This window comes from Talpa occidentalis, unplaced genomic scaffold (genome assembly GCF_014898055.3).
Source record: "Talpa occidentalis isolate TD23 unplaced genomic scaffold, MPIMG_talOcc4v2.1 talOcc4.2, whole genome shotgun sequence".
Lineage (NCBI taxonomy): Eukaryota > Metazoa > Chordata > Mammalia > Eulipotyphla > Talpidae > Talpa > Talpa occidentalis.
The window spans coordinates 145,124,555-145,140,918 of record NW_023602073.1 but is presented as its reverse complement, the minus strand read 5'-3'; the positions used below and the strand labels follow the sequence as shown (position 1 = coordinate 145,140,918).

The following is a 16,364-nucleotide window of genomic DNA, read 5'->3' as shown; positions in this document are numbered from 1 at the left end:
GGACACCAGCCATTACTTCAGACATTAAACCTTTGTTTTAACTTTTGGGGGAGCCTTTGGGGAAAAGTGCTGTGAAAGGTTTGACAGCATTTTCCTGGACTTCTGTTTTTCAGGATGGTTTCATGGACTCCCTACCCCCATGTGTTAACCATGCTGCCTTGCTCGAGGGACCCTGTGAGGCAGATTGACTGACTGACCATTAGTCTCCCCAGAGCACAAACTGGACTGCAGGTAAATCCAGCTCAGGTGAGTCGGGGTTCCTGCTGGGTTGTGAGACTGTGTCTGAGGTAATGAGGGAGTGACTGTAAGTCTTGCTTGAACATGTCTTTGATACCTACCACCTTAGGATAGTCAGTCCAGTTGCTTTGGCTTTGTGGCTGCCCATTCTTAGGTATAAAAAATAAAATTGAAAACTGACTGAATAGGTTTAGAAACAGCTGAAAGCTTCTCCTCTGAGTTGCACCAAATGGTGAGAAACAGTCAGAAGGAAAACGGAGCAGGGAAGGACTGGGTCAGGTGTCATTGTGAGTTTGGCTGGACCAGTGGACCTGCTGAGCAGGCTGGGCCTGAGAGGCCAAGGAAAGAGTGCAGCCGTCTTCTCAGACACTCACGCGAGCTCGCCATTCAAGCTTCCCCTTCTCATTGAGGGTTTTTCAGCCTCCTCCTCATCCTAAGTGAGGACCCTTAAAGTCTTTAAAATGTATTTTAGTAAAGATTTAATTTTTTTTAAAGATTTATTTATTTATTTATTTATTTATTTATTTATTTATTTATTTATTTATTTATTTATTTATTTATACAAGCACTGGGTACAGTCAGAAGCGCAGGAGGGTGAGAGAATTCACCAGAGTGGGGAACGGAACAGGCAGACTGATGAAATACACTGCTGAGGGGAGCAGCGGGCATGGCGGGAGAGGTCCGTGCGCCATGTGGGACCCTCGTCAGCGGCCAGGGATTGAACAGGTGCTGCAGAGGCTGCAGGCAGCTGCACAGCCCAGCGTTCAACCGCTGCACCACCAGGGGAGGCCCAAGATTTAATTTTTTTTTTTTATGCATATAAGAACTGGAGTACAGGCAAGCGGTGCGGGGGGTGAGAGGATTCACCAGACACAGAGTGGGGAATAGAACAGGCAGATTGGCTGAAATACACTACTGAGGGGAGTAGTGGGTGAGCCAGGAGAGGTCTGCTGCACCATGTGGGTAGCTCCCTGGCTGGGGAATCGAACTTGTGCTGCAGTGGCTGGCTATAGCTTGAGAGTGCTGAGACTTTGACCCCTGCACCATATGGGAGGTCCAAGTCTTTAGAAAAATGTTAGAGATTAGTTTAAGAGCTTTTATGTCCCACATGAGAAATCCCCCCCACCCCACTCAGCCTACTTTTTGATGACTTCTTTTGGGGTGTTCCTGCTCCCTGAACTCCTGGGATTACAGGTGTGGGGAATTTAGAGCAACAATCACATATATTAGGTGAGGTGTCAGCTCTGGCTTCTGCCTCATGAAAGCAGAGCTCTGTGGTTATTGAAAAGTCAGTGTGCTGGCAGGACACTGCCCCCCAGTTTTCTTTACAAAAGCTCCCATGCCAGACCTGCTTCGGCCTCGGCTGTCTCTGCCAGTTCAGTTCCCCAGTTAGCCTCGGCCCCCTGCTGTGTGTTTCACGTGGCTAGCGCAGGGACTCAGCGTGGCCGCCGGGCTGATGCTGTCGCACAAGGACAGCCGCGCTCCCGTGCGGCATCCGGGTTGTGTCAGGCCCCCACCCAGGTGGCTTGGGTCCCTTCCCATGTGCAGAACTTTTTAAAAAACTGTGCTTTCATCACAAATGTAATCAGCACTGACTCTGGCTGCTGTTCTTCATTCTTCAGGTCAAAATGGGGAACTCGGAGAGTCAGTACACCCTCCAAGGAGCTAAAAATCACAGCAATGCAATTACTGGTGCTCAGCAAAAGCCTTGCTCCCTGAAAATCCGCAGCATCCACGCCAAAGACGAGAAGTCCTGGCGTGGCTGGGCCCACGGCGGGAGCGCAGCGGGCTGCAAGTCCAGGTCCCTGGCGCGAAGTTGCCTTTCTCACTTCAAGAGCAGCCAGCCTTACGCTTCCAGGCTGCCCGGCCCCGCCTGCAAAGTCTCCAAGGGCGGTGCCCACTCCAAGCTCAGGACGGGCACCCCGGCCAAGGACCCCCAGGGCGCCCACACTGCCTTCTTCCCCGAGAACGGCTTCCACTATGTGGGGCACGAGCCGGCGGGGAACCCCATGGCCTTGGCCGACTGCAGCGGCCACCTCCTCCACTGCTATGGGGGGCGCGAGAGCGTGGCCTCCACGCCGCCCGGCGAGGCCCGCCGCAGCCCCAAGGTGCTCATCAAGACGCTGGGGAAGCTGGACGGGTGTCTGCGGGTGGAGTTCCACAGCGGTGGGGGCGCTGCCCACAGCCCCGAGCCCGCGGAGGCCACGGGAGGGCCCGTGCAGCTGCTGCGCTTCTCGCCCCGCGCTGCCCCCCGCGCCCCGGGTGCCCCGTCCCCGCCTGACTCGCGCCCTCGCTCCAGCAAGGGCAGCTCCCTGAGCTCCGAGTCCTCCTGGTACGACTCGCCCTGGGGTCCCGTGGGCGAGGGCAGCGAGGCCGAGGGCGCCTTCCCGGTCCCCGGCACCCCGGACCCCGGCCTCCCCACCTGCCTGCCCCCCAGGGATGCCCCCCAGCCCTTCCACCAAAGCGCTTCCCTCTCCTCCCTGCGGGACCTCTACCCAGAGGCCTCCCTGGGGAGCCTGCCCCCCACGGGCATCCGACTCTCCGATGACTCCCTGGGCGGGCAGGCCGGCCTCTCCACCCGCGTCTCCTTCGCCTCGGACATGGACGTGCCGTCGCGCGTGGTGCGCGGGGAGCCGGGGCCCTACGCCTCCTTCACCCTGCCCTGCCGCAAGTCCAAAGCTTTGGCCGAGGACCCCTCCAAGAAGGACACCCTGAAAGCCAGAATGCGCCGCATCAGCGACTGGACGGGCAGCCTCTCCAGGAAGAAAAGGAAACTGCAGGTGCGTGAGCTGGGCAGAGCCCACACCCTCGGCCCTGGGGCAGGGCCTGGCTTCCCTGAGCTGAGACTGAGGGTTTGCCCAGACCTGGCACGGCTTGTTTGCAGGTGTGGGGTTGTCTTTTCTTTTTTTTTTTTTTTTTTGGTTTTGCTTCAGATGTGCCTTTTCACTCATAACCTACTGCGAATTAGGGCCGCCTCAGCTTCCCTGCTGTTGTGTGCACAGCACCCCTATTCCCAAGGCCTGGCCAGAATGTTCTTAGAAGGTCCAGGGTGGGAAAGAATTCCCCAAGGAAATGGTCAGCTGAGATTTTCCCAAACCCTCTCGGAAAGCCTCAGCAGAAAGGACAAGAGAGATTTCTGTTATTTTTGAGTGAGAAGCCTTCCTAAACTTGATGCTACTTTGGGAAATTAAAATATGGAGTCTTGGTCACGTCAAAGCCCAGCTGACCTGCCCGTCTCTAGTCTCAGCACCTCCTCATGGGCAGAGCTGACTGTTTTGAGCCAGATTTTGAGCCTCCCTCTGTCATCCCAAGACTTAACTCAGAGTGATCTGTAGCCTGTTGAGCGGATCTGGATTTGAAAACTAGGGGACCTTGAGCACCCCAGGGGCAAGGAGTTTGAGGGTCCTTCCTGAGAGCCCTGAATTAGATAGTGGGGAAACCAGGGCCAAAGCCAAATCTGCTGACCCAAACGAGCTTTTCCCTTAGTTGCATGGCTAAGGTGTTGTTGAGCCACACTATTAATTGCTTTAATGTCATTAAATATGAAGCTAATAATCCATTTTGGATTTCTTTTCAGTAACCGATGAAGGCCAATGTTCCCACAATTGATAATCTGAAAAGGTGAACTAGGGTTGCTTTTTGGGCGAGTGTGCCCCTCTTCTTGGCCACGCCTTTGTCTTCTTACACAATTTAAGGTGAAGCTCAGGTCTAGATGCATTCAGTGGATTCAGTGTACAGGAGCAAAGTTTGGGACAATGTGTTTATAATAAGGCAGCAAACAAATCCTTATTCTCTCAAACACCCACAACCTTCTGAGGCCAGCAGAACTAAGTCAGAAACTCTGACCATGATGGATAAACATTTCTTTTTCTTTTTTTTTTTTTTTTTTGAAGAGCAACCTTTCTTTATAGGGCTTCAACCACTATGAGTTAGAGTCTGGAACAGATTAATTAGTGAAAAGACTCACACCACTGAACAAGAATCTTGAGAAATCATAAGAATCAGAAAGGAAACAGGGAAAGGGTGTGGGGGACAGATAGTCTCTCCCCATTTCATAAGAAGGAAAATTTGTCCTGCTTTGCCACAGTTGAACATTTAACAACTAGAACTCCAGCGTGCACTCTCCCCTTATGGACACCAGTGTCTGGAGTGTTTATAACTTGGACCTTAGCTTGCCCCTCCTCCCCCTGTGGCTTTCTCTGGCAGGGCTCTGCCGGGTCTGAGCGCTTGCTGGGCCTGTGTTTTGGGGCCGGGTGTCAGGGTCTGACTCACAGCTGAAGTCATGTTAATACAGCTAAAGCAGAAGTAATCTTTCACCTCCTAGGAGTTTTTGAAGACCAACAAAGTGACAACTTAAAAAAAAAAAATCTTAAACTATTTTCAACGTTTCCTGACGAAGTGACTCACACAGCTGGCTGCTTTGCTCTGTTCTTGCTTCAGGATCAGTGTATAAATAAATATGAGTATAGGACATTGTGTCAACACAAGTGGAAAATAATATTTTCATTAGTAACAGCTATGTTTGGGACTCAGTTTTTTATACCCTCGGGGTACTTGGAAGCACTCTCTGTGGATGATTTTCCTATAGAAAATAGCAAGAAATTGCTGCTTGATGTCTGGATGACATTTCTGAAAAGAAAACCCCTCCACACAGTGGAATTTTCAAAATAAGATGCTGGTCCCTGACCCAGTTGTCCCTCATCTTTACTTAATGGATCAGGAGATGTGACTGAAAGCCCAGCAGCGGCTGAGAGATGAACACAAGCAGCATCTCTGCAGAATTCTCTCTCTCGGCTGTGGGTTTGGAAAGTCAATGTCTTGAGACAGTTAAGAATCATGTCTTGGGAATCCCCAGTGCTTAGAATAAACTAAGTGTTCAAATGAAAATGTGTGTGGAATGAATGGCATTTTCTTTTCATGAGAGAGACTCTCAAATTAAGTTAAAAAATACTAGCCATGGAAAACATTGACAACAGTTACTAGCCACTGTGCATAAGGAATCCCAGCTGCTTGGTCTTTACCACCTGAAGGAGGAGTGAGGTGCTGGAGATCCTGCATCGAGATCCGTGCAGATGGCGCCAGGCTGGGCACTCTGCTGACCTTGGGGAGACCAGGGAAGTTTGCGAATAGGACACTGAGCCTCTCTGTCACTATCTTCAGATCCTGGGGCTAGCAGTTTTCTAATTTAGCTTTTAAATGATTCAGGAGGAAAACAAATGGTAAGAACATGAATTCTTTCCTGGAAGAGAGTGATGAACAATTAACTAAGAAATAGCAGTCTAGAAATCTTAGCTAGTGTGTTTTGTATCTATTAGTCAACTTCTCGGTGATGAGCATGGGAAAGACTTGGGATGACCATTGTTACTCTGCTTACATTTTTTTTTAAGATTTATTTATGCATACAAGACTGGGGTACAGGCGAGAGGTGTGGGGGGTGAGAGGACTCACCAGAGACAGAGCGGGGAACAGAACAGGCAGAGTGACGAGGTACACTGCTGAGGGGAGCAGCGGGTGCGGCAGGAGAGGTCTGCTGTGCCATGTGAGTCACCTCCCTAGCTGGCCGGGGATTGAACTCGTGCTTCATAGGCTGCGTCTTAACCCCTTGCACCACCAGGGAGGCCCTCTGCTTACATTTTTAAGCCTTGACTTCACTGGCTATAAATTGGGTTGGGCAGTGGGACTATACTGTTTCTTCAAGTCTCTCTGGTTTGGAGACTCAGTGATTTTAGATGTGTGTTTGTGGAAAGAACAGCAGCAGCAGCACCATTAGCCACGTTGGGTGGGGAGGCTCTGAGTAGACATAACCTCTGATGGCGGGTCATCTCGTTGCTCACAGGAACCGAGGTCCAAGGAGGGAAGTGACTACTTTGACAGCCGCCCAGATGGACTGAATGCGGATGTTCAGGGGCCCTCCCAGGTGCCTGCTTCACTGTGGTCAGGGAGCTCCACGCAGATCCTGTCCCAGAGAAGTGAATCTGCTCACGCCATTGGCAGCGATCCCCTCCAACAGAACATTTATGAGAATTTCATGCGGGAGTTGGAAATGAGCAGGACCAACACGGAGAACCTAGAGACATCTACGGAAACGGAGGACACCAGCAGCGAGTCCCTCAGCTCTTTGGAGCAACTGGATCTGCTCTTCGAGAAGGAACAAGGGGTGGTCCGGAAAGCTGGCTGGCTCTTCTTCAAACCCCTTGTCACTTTGCAGAAGGAAAGGAAGCTGGAGCTCGTGGCTCGGAGGAAGTGGAAACAATACTGGGTAACTCTTAAAGGTACGTGAAGAGTTGAGCACTGCTGGGATCCTTCCCTCCATGGTCGCCTCTCAGGGCCCGTGCGAATTTGATCCCCCGAGAAGGGAGGATCTGATACAGACTCTGCTGGCATGCTTCACCGTAAGTTCTCTCTCAAACCTCTGTCACGTGGCTGACTTAAGATAGATTAGTCATTCTGATAAGTAAGGATTGAATTTAATGGTTATTGCTGAGTATATTGGAGGTGTTTCTGTATTACTCTTTAGTAGTGTTCCTGCATCGTGGCTAAAACCAACAAAAATCCCCAAACAAGCGTCCACTGTAGTTTCGTCATTTGGGACATTGATGCTGAACTTCATCTGCCGCCTGTGTCTGTGCTCCCGGGAGGTCTCCTTCCTCTCTGTGCCCGAGGAGGACATCTGGGTTGTTCTATTTGTGTCATCCCACCTTTCGGAGCTAAGGAAGTCTGCTTGTCTCCACCATAAACATGTATTTTTTTAATGTAAAGGAGAGAGTGAAAAGTCTCTTTGTCCCAGCGGTGGGCATTCCTCGAGCGCTGCCGTGGTGAAGCATGAAGCCTGCGCGGGTGACGTAGAGCTGGGCCCTACCCATCAAACGCCTGTGAGGAAGCGCAAGGCTCTAAGTCGATTCAGTGTTGATTGTACAGATGTGAGCAGGAAGCGCCGCTGCATGGCCCCAGGCATTTCTGCACAAGCGTCCCGCAACTCTGTCAGAGGCACCGTGTGCAGGAATCCGAGGCCACCCTCCTCGTCGGGTGAGCCCCTTTCTGATCAGGGAGCAGGCAGAACCAAGTCCCATCTGCAGGCCCCGCTCTCTTCACCCCCACCGCCATCGTGGGGCGCTGGTGACCCTGCCCGGTTGCCCCTAACTTCTCCTTGAAAGGTGCATTTCAAGGCGCCACCTTTCCCTGGTACCCGGAGGGCTTATAGCCCAGTGTCCAGCCCCCCTCTTTCTCTTGCTGTCTTTCCAGCTCTGCGGTGTATCTGGTGCTGTAGCTGAGGAAGACACAGGGGTTCCCTAGTTTTGACCTGGGGGGAGGCAGGTTCTTCTGCTGAATGGCAGAAGAGACCTGGGAAGTTGATGTAACGGCTTGGCGCTAGAGGAGCGGGAGATGAGGCTGTGAAGGCCTCACAGTGAACACAGGTGTGGGCATCCGGTGGGCAGGTGCACACAGGTGTGGGCATCCGGTGGGCAGGTGAACACAGGTGTGGGCATCCGGTGGCAGGTCCTTCAGCATGGGCTTCGGGTGCGATGGGGCAGACACGCAGCAAAACGTGGGTGTCACTAGCCTCCGGCGTCTGTGCCATCGCCTCCTCCCCTGCCCGGGCCACGCTGCCCGTCGTCTCTGGGGCCCTGGCTTGGGAGGCATGTCTGCCAACAGGAGAATGATCCTCACACGGCTGTTTCCTGTGAGGGAGAGTGAGGCGGCCCCAGAGACGGGCTCTCCCGTTGTCTGAGCCCCGGTGGGCGCTGCCGCCCGCTCGCATGGTTGCAGCGTCGATGGTCTCTGCTCCATGTGTGCCGTCTCTGTTTTAATGTATAAAATTCATTTGTTAACATTGGACCTTGGAGAAGTTGTGCCTGCCTGCCATGGCTTTGAAAGCCCGGTGCACACCCGTGGGGGTGGGGTCTGTGCCGCTGGGTCCCCCCAAGCCCATCCTTGAGAAGCAAGACCCTCGGCGACATCACAGGGATTTAGAGCTGGGCCCCAAGGGGGGTGGCACGAGGATCTGGTGATATTTAGCCCAGAGGACAGGAGAAGTGCACTTGGTGACGTTGTTCTGGTTCTCCAAGGCGAGGGGGGCCTAGTAGGTGGCAGACAAGCTGATTCTGAATCAATTTGAAGCACAAGGGGGGCTGGAGCTTCGGGCAAGTGAGAGGCCCCCTTCCCCCCCCCCCCCCCCCCCCAGCTCCCAGCTCCAGGAGATGTTTAGCAGAGCAGATTGTTGGAGGCTTCCTGGAGGGGGGAGGGGATCAGGCAGGAAGCTCAGGAGGTGGGAGGCCTTTTCCAGGGTTCTGCATTCCATTCTGCGAGCCACTGACCTCTGACCTCAGGGCAGGGTGGTCCTGTGTGTTTTCCTTGACCTTTGCGGGATCTGCAGCCCTCCCTGTGCCCGGTGGCCTGGGTGCTGGCTGGTAACACCCTTCCAGATCCTTGGATAGGGGTGAACTCTTACCAAGCGCACAGCTCTCCCTTCCCTTTGCAGCCGAGGCAAGGCCTGTGATGAAGATGTTTTTTCCCACCACGGCTGTTTCCATGTGCCTGTCTACACCTCTTCCCACTGGGAATTCAACATGTTGCGTTCAACTTTCTTGGCTTAGAATCCAGTTTTGCAGTCTTTGGTTTAATATCTGGTTTCATCTTAGTTAAGAACACACAGATGTGTACACACACACACATGCACATGCACACGCATGTTGCATCTGAGTGGTATCTTTCAACTCTCCTGGAAGTGTCATGGAAATAAACTGGAACCCTGGAGACAGCAGCTATTAAGCCAGCCCGCCGGTTACCTGCCTACCACGAACAGTGGACAAGATGAGGGCTCCGCTGGTGTTTAGGGCTTGGAGATTGTAATCAGGTGTCACAAGGGCAGTGCTGCTTTGTCTGTTCCGGCGAGTGGATTTTCATGCAGTTCACATGGGACTTACTGGGCTTAAGAGTGGGCGAGGTCATGAAAGATGCTTCTCAGCAGGGCCACAGGTGACTGTGGTCTGGGGGCGCTCATAGCACTGGCAGGATGCTGGGGGTCCCCCGTGGAGACGGAGAGATGAATGTGGTCCAGAGGGCCTGGGCGAACAGCTGGCTTTGAGGAAGGCAGAGGTGAATTGCTCGTCTTCCACTGGCGATGTTTCTTCTAAAGGGATGTCTTCTGTGCCTGCATTCCCATCGCTGTTCTAATCTGTCTCCTCTTTCTACCACCCTGGCGAGAAGAAACGCCACCCTCAACCCTACAGGCCAAAGCCAGCTCCAAGCAGGGACTGGGCAGGCTGAGGATCAGTGCACTGGGAGGGGGGTGGTGGCTCCCACCGACACAGGCATGGCCCCTTTCTGTCATGCTGGACGCCCAGGCGTTACAGACTAAGTGACCCTTGCTTTAATGGATTTACGGCTGCTTTCCTTTCAATTCCATGGCAACCAAATGCTGGGTATTGTTGCACATCTGGGCCTCATGCTGAAGGGAAGGGTTTTGTTTTGCACGGTGTGATCCTCTGGCTGTGGATGTGGATGGGGCATGAGGTGTGACACCCGGCAGCGTCCTGGCATCTGTCAAAGGTTGCTTTCACTTCCTCTGGACTTCCTGATTCAAACCACACCTGCTGGGAGTGCACTGGGGAAACCGACATCAGCATTAACTCGATGGAAAGAATTTGGACTTGGGCGGCGCTGGCGTGGCCCTGTCACCTTCGCCCTGGTGCTTGGGTCCCAGGTCAGGCCCGTTGCTACACAGCAGACAGGCCTTTCCCTAGGGAGAGGTGGCAGGTGCTGTTTCTTGCTGTACCTGTGGCGGGGCCAGGGCCAGCTCCACCCGCAGAAGCAGCCCCAGCCCTCCCGCTGCTCTCCCTGTTCAGAGGCTCTCCCTGCCGCTTACTGTGGATGAGTTTTCTTTGAAGGAGGAGCGATGGCTCCGTGCGTCTTGTGCTCACGAAGTACCTGCAAGGCTGCTGGAGGGCTGAGCAGGGGCAGGCAGCTTCCATGCAGCCCCGGCTGCCACCATAGAAAGTTGCTTGTCTTCAGATTTGTTCTTAAAGGAAGACCTGAAACTGGCAAGCATGACATTGGTTTTTTTTTTTTTTTTTAAAGAGGCATGTGTTTTTATTTATTTATTCGTTTGTTTTGTTTATACAAGCACTGGGTACAGTCAGAAGCGCGGGAGGGTGAGAGAATTCACCAGAGCCAGAGCGGGGAGCAGAGCAGGCAGAAGGACCGAAGTACACTGCTGAGGGGAGCAGCGGGCGGCAGGAGAGGTCTGCGCGCCATGTGGGACCCTCCTCTGGTGGCCGGGGAGCAGCCGGGGATGGAACCGGCGCTGCAGAGGCCGCGGGCAGCTTCGCAACCCAGCGCTCAACCGCTGCGCCACCGGGGAGGCCCGACATTGGTTTTTGAACATCCACATTTTTATGAAGAAGGTTTTACTACATAGGAGGGTAAGGAGTCAGGAAGTGTTAGGTGCTTTTTTTTTTTTTTTAGATTTACTTATTCATATAAGAGCTGGGGTACAAGCCAGAGGTGCGGGGGTGAGGGGCGAGAGGACCCACCAGAGAGAACAGGGAGCAGAACAGGCAGATCTACTGAAATACACTACTGAGGGGAGCAGTGGGGAGACAGGAGAGGTCTGCTGTGCCATGTGGCGATAGCTTGATAGCACGATCTTTAACCCTTGTGCCACCAGGGAGGCCTGTCAGGTACTTCTTCAAACACCAGGAAAGTTGCTTGCTGAGCATGGGATGGAGATGGATTCTTTTCGGCACAGCACACCTGGCACCTGAGAAGTGCTTGAAAATGCACCCTGGCTGCAGACTCTCCAGGCGGGCCAGCAGAAGAGCATGCTTGTGGGGCCCTTAGAGACTCAGTGCATTTCCATCTTCATCACTTCTACCAACAGTAGAAGCCTCAGCTTTATTAGTTTAGTCTAAGGCTATAAATAATAGCCTTCACTCAGTAGGGGAAAGCTTTCTACCCACAAGCATAGAAGTTGCATTTTTAAGAGTAAGATTTGAAAATTTAGGGATATTTAATTTTATTTTTCTCTAAATTAGTAAGATTAGTGATATTTCCTATCACAGTGAGCTAAAGGAATATGCTCAAATTATTTGACATGGCATTTGGAAAATAAACTGGATGTTATTTCACAAATAGCAAAGTCCTCTTACCTGTCCGGCTCCAGACTACTCAGTTTCTTGTCATCTCAAATTATACATGTAAAAGCTCCTTTAGTGCAGGAGTGTGGGATTTTCTGCTGGCTCCCATATTTTGATTTCTGAAACAGTGTGGTGGTGTGGTTAAGAAGGTGAGCTCTAGGGCCAGACAGGTCCCCCAAGCTCCACGTGTCCCAGCAGGGACCTGCATAAGTACTGTCACCGCTCAGCTTTCTCATCTGCAAAGGGGGTTCATAAACACGCCTGCTGTCTAGGCGGCCATGGGGCTTGGATGAGCCAGTCCTTAGATGAGCTCCTGGCATAGCATTGCTGTGCCGATGTTGCATTTATCAAACCTCTCCTGTTTAGCCCCTCACAGCTGGCAGTAACTGTCTCAGTCTCTAGACCTTCGAGACCTTGATGGGCTGACATTTTGCTTCTGTCTTCGCAGGCTGCACGCTGCTCTTCTATGAGACCTACGGCAAGAATTCCATGGACCAGAGCAGTGCGCCCCGGTGCGCCCTGTTTGCAGAAGACAGCATAGTGCAGTCTGTGCCTGAGCACCCCAAGAAGGAAAACGTGTTCTGCCTCAGCAACTCCTTTGGAGACGTCTACCTATTCCAGGTACTGCTGAGCTTCGGGAATGATGAGAAAGCACAGGATGAAGAGGCACAGTTTGTCATAAAATAGATCAAAAGTGTAGTTAGGTTTTGCCTTGGGACTGAAGCCAGAGACTTGGCCTCTGCGCATCGCCAGGTTCTGTTGGTGCATGTAAGTCCAGCCATTTGCACCGCAGGCATCACTTGGGTGCCCCTGCAAGCTGGGTGCTGTCCAGGAGCTGCTCTTCAGGATGAGCAGAGAGAGAAGTCATGATCCCTGTTCTGTAGCAGCTCATGGCCTGGTGAGCGCAAGGCCCAAGATTCTTGAGTGCAGACTTCTGACATGACCCTAGAGAATATGCACAGGAGAGGTTCAGGTTCTTTCTGAGAATCCGCGTAAGAGGTGGTGTTCTTTTTTTAGAAAACCTCAGAGACAAATGCCATCAGGTCTTATTTCCCTGTAGAAGTGGTCTTAGAGTGTGAAAATCGGGGTTATATGCTGTTATGATTTTTAGCAATTTCTAGCACCTGAGAAGCCACAGAACATGGTGGTGCAGAGCCCCTGATTTGGGGGAGACTCATATGTGAATGGATCGTGTTGCTGAAGCTGCGTGTCATCTGGGGCCACTGACTGGTCTTCTCTGAGCTCTGGCCCCTGCATCAGTAATATAATAATTTAAGGGTAATAGCATAATATGCATGGGGTCAGCACTGCAGAAATTCTATTATCACTGTTGTTAGTTTAGTTGGAAGGGTGATGTCTCACTCGCCTGTCCTCCCAAGGCCAGAGTGGCTGGTTGACACATCCAGACTGTAGGTCATGTCTGGTCAGAGGTTCATAGAAATCTCTTAGGTCCTGGGTTCAAGTCCCAGATAAAGCTGGTTCTGGGTGGCCCAGGAGCCCCCTCAGAACACTGGTGTTCTTTCTCTTGGCTGACTTTGGGAATCCAGGGTACTCTGAGCTGATGCTGGTCTCCAGCGCCAGCACCAGGAGCACCCACTGAACTGCTAGCTTTGCTGCGGTCCCCAAACTGACTTCACTTGCAAGAGTCCAAGTCTGAGATTTGATTTTCCTCCCCCAAGGGAAAGTTAAATCCTGTGTGTTGCTTGAAAGCAAAGTGATGAGTGGATGCTCATCTGAGCTGTAAGGAAGGTAAGTTGGTTAGGGCAGATCTGTATGGACTTCGCAGGCAACTGTTACATGGATATTTCATTTGTAATTCAGGCAAAATATCCTTAGTTCTAAGAAGATGTCCCAGTAGTTCTGTTGTCGGATCCCAGAACCGCCTGTAGGGTGGAGCCGATTGCTTGAATGTGTGGTGTTGCTTCTGGACCCCAAGGGAGCCGAAAGTGATGTCAGTCTACTTAGATTCATACACCTCTGCCCATTTTGCTTCAGTAAACTTGACTGTTTTTAAAACAAAAAAAATTATTTACATGAAAATAGTGTATCATTGCATCTGGAGGTGCTGAAAAACAGAGAAGGGAAAACCACATCTGTGTTCTTAATATTCATAGACAGCAGTTTTAATGTTACTGATATTTTTCATAATTGAGCCCAGATCATCAATGCAATTTCACATCCAGGTTTTCAAATTTAATATCTTAGTCCTAATACGTTCTCATTTTGTTGAGATTATGAAGACAAACTGCTTTTCAGCAAGTGGCCCCCTGTGGCACTGAGCAGATAGACCTGACTCCCCCTGCACCTGTTGGGGTTGACAGCTTGTTTTTAGCTGGTCCTCTGTCACGCGTGTGGTACCTGCTGCTTCTGCTCTGCCTCCATGTTCTTTCAGACCCCCTGGCATCAAGGATGCTGGCAATTGCAGCTGAGTGGTTGTTGTGTTTCTGAAATGAATGGTTTTCTATGAAGTGAAGGTATTTCTTGGGTTTTACACATCACAGACCAGCCTGCTGCTTGGGACAGCACCTGGTAGTAAAACAATTTCAGGTGGATTTTCCCCCTTGTTCAGGCCACCAGCCAGACGGATCTGGAGAACTGGGTCACTGCCATACATTCGGCCTGTGCCTCACTTTTTGCAAAGAAGCACGGGAAAGAGGACACAGTGCGACTGCTGAAGAACCAGACCAAAAACCTCATCCAGAAGATAGACATGGACAGCAAGATGAAAAAGATGGCAGAGCTGCAGCTTTCGGTGGTGAGCGACCCCAAGAACAGGAAAGCCATCGAGAACCAGGTACTGCTTATTTCCAGAAGGATTTCCTTTCATTGCTCACACTGTTCCCAGCAAAACCCCGTGTTCAAATGCCAACTGCTGATGCTTGTCCCCACTCTGGGGAGGTCTTTTCTGTGGCTCTCATTTTAAGTACTTGACCTGTACTTTTGTGCACTGCTGATGTGGTGTGTTTGACTGTCTTTGGTTGCTGTGTACACCCATGCACACATACAAAGATGACAACCTTTGTGTAATGCTCCTGTCATGTGTAATGCTCCTGTCATATATGTACATGCATTCATGCACACACACACATACTTGGTGCCCTTAGTGTATATATGCACTGTACGTGCACACACATTCTTGCGTATATACATGGTATTCATGGATAGCTCTATGTAATACACATATATATATGTATATAGCTATATATATATATATAAATGTATATATATATAACATGGGACATTGTGTACCCCACTCTTTTTTCCTACTATCGAGTAGTTCCTTGTTACCTAAGTGATTCTCCCATGCTTTGTCACTTTTAGAACAAGATCTATATTGTAAAGCCACTAGAATTTAGAAAGGAAAGTTTCTAATGCAAAGACTGGCTTTGCAAAGGGTGACTTGCCACAATAATTGTCTCCGTGTCTGAAGAGGGATTCCGCCAAGCCCAATATTTTTTCCTGCTTCTGATAGATAAGGCTCTAAGGAGGACACTTTCTCTGGTCTAGCGCCACGTTCACATCGTAAATGAAATGACTAGTTTCTGTGCTGTTCAGATGTGAACAGAAAAAAAGGCAGCTTTTGAATATTTCTTTTCCTTTGCTCTGACAACCTAAATGTGTCGAGGAAATCTCTAACTCCTTCTCTTCATCAATGCGTGATGAAGATAGTGTCTTTGGGAGATGAATCAGACTATGACTGGAGGGCAGAGGGAAGTGGGGCAGGTGTGGCCCAGCTGTGCCCTTGAGGGCCTGGGCTGGGGAGACACAACAGAAGTCTCACGATCTGTTCGGAAAGTGCATGCGAGACATGCATTCTTTCTGTACCCATAGAACCGTAATGATGGTGTCCTGTACTGCTGAACTGAACTGCTCATCAACCGAATGTGCTGTTCATTTAAAGAGTACTTGTTCTTGCTGGCAAACTACAACCTGGGAAGGAAGTGACTGCCAAGATGAACAGAAGGTGGAAGGGCATTTGGGGTTTAGCAGCCACACAGCTGCCAGAGGGCAGGTGCTCTGGGACCTCAGCTTGTGTCCTCTGCTGCACCTGCTTGGATGGAGAAATGGGGGACCCCTGCTTGAGTCTGGGGGAGCCCCGGTCAGAGGCTTGTACTGGCCCCCAGCTTTGTGTATGGGTAGCAGGTGATGCTGCTGTATCACACTTACCTCATGAACCGTGGAGGACAACAGCTGTGCTAGAGTTTTCTTTGTGCCATGTGGCTCCTGTGGTCCGAATTCCCACAAGCAAACACCCCTGTCTGTCTGTCTGTCCTGAAAGCCCCAATTCATGGGTTTCAGTGTCTCTGTGTCAAACGCCTCTTCGTTGCTGAGTTGGGAAACGTGGGGTTCACTTGCAGGCGCTGCCTGGGATTGCACTGCGGGGCACACCGCGTCCCTGGCCGGAGGCCTGACTTGCTCGTCTCAGTCCTCCCGTAGTGTTGAAGATGGGTCCTGGCAGGGAGAGGACAAATCTGGTGACCTTGAGGGGCTCCCAACCCACTTTCCCTGTCCTGTTCCCTTTCTCCTCTCATGGCCAAAGTCCAAGCAAACTTTGTTTGAGGGTACACTTTTCATCAAATGTGATTTCATGCCCTTGTGCACAGTTGGTAAATGCATGATTCCTAATCCCACGACTCGCGCTGTTCTCTGACCGGGAGTGGGGACTTTCATGTCTGATGACCCCCTCCCAAGTCCAGGGGTCCGAGGAAAGTCAGGTGGCCTGAGGGAAACATTTTGAAAGAATTAATGCAATTATTACTTGGGGCCTGCTTTGCGTGCTTCGACGGAGTCAGGCGTCAGCTGCTGCGGCCGTACCGTCTCGGTGGGACTAATTCTTCACTGCCGAGATTCTCGGGCCCCCTCCCCACATCCCCATGTTATGCTTGTGGATTTCTGGTAAGAAGCAATTTGGATGATGCTCAGAAATTCCACTGGAAAATATTCTCCTCACCCCATCATCCATTTCGGAGGTGGTCACTGCTCATGCCCTCC

General features: G+C 51.3%; 1 protein-coding gene across 1 annotated transcript in view; it reads left to right on the top strand.

The window, feature by feature from the left end:
* The first annotated feature begins 212 nt into the window (after positions 1-212).
* Positions 213-16,364, top strand: part of TIAM2 (TIAM Rac1 associated GEF 2) — a 91,128-nt gene continuing 74,976 nt past the window's right edge. Inside the window, 5 exon segments of the mRNA XM_037520621.2 lie at positions 213-246; positions 1,860-3,017; positions 6,074-6,509; positions 11,821-11,993; positions 13,942-14,166. Of these exon segments, the coding sequence (XP_037376518.1) occupies positions 1,866-3,017; positions 6,074-6,509; positions 11,821-11,993; positions 13,942-14,166 (1,986 nt within the window). The 5' untranslated portion in view covers positions 213-246; positions 1,860-1,865.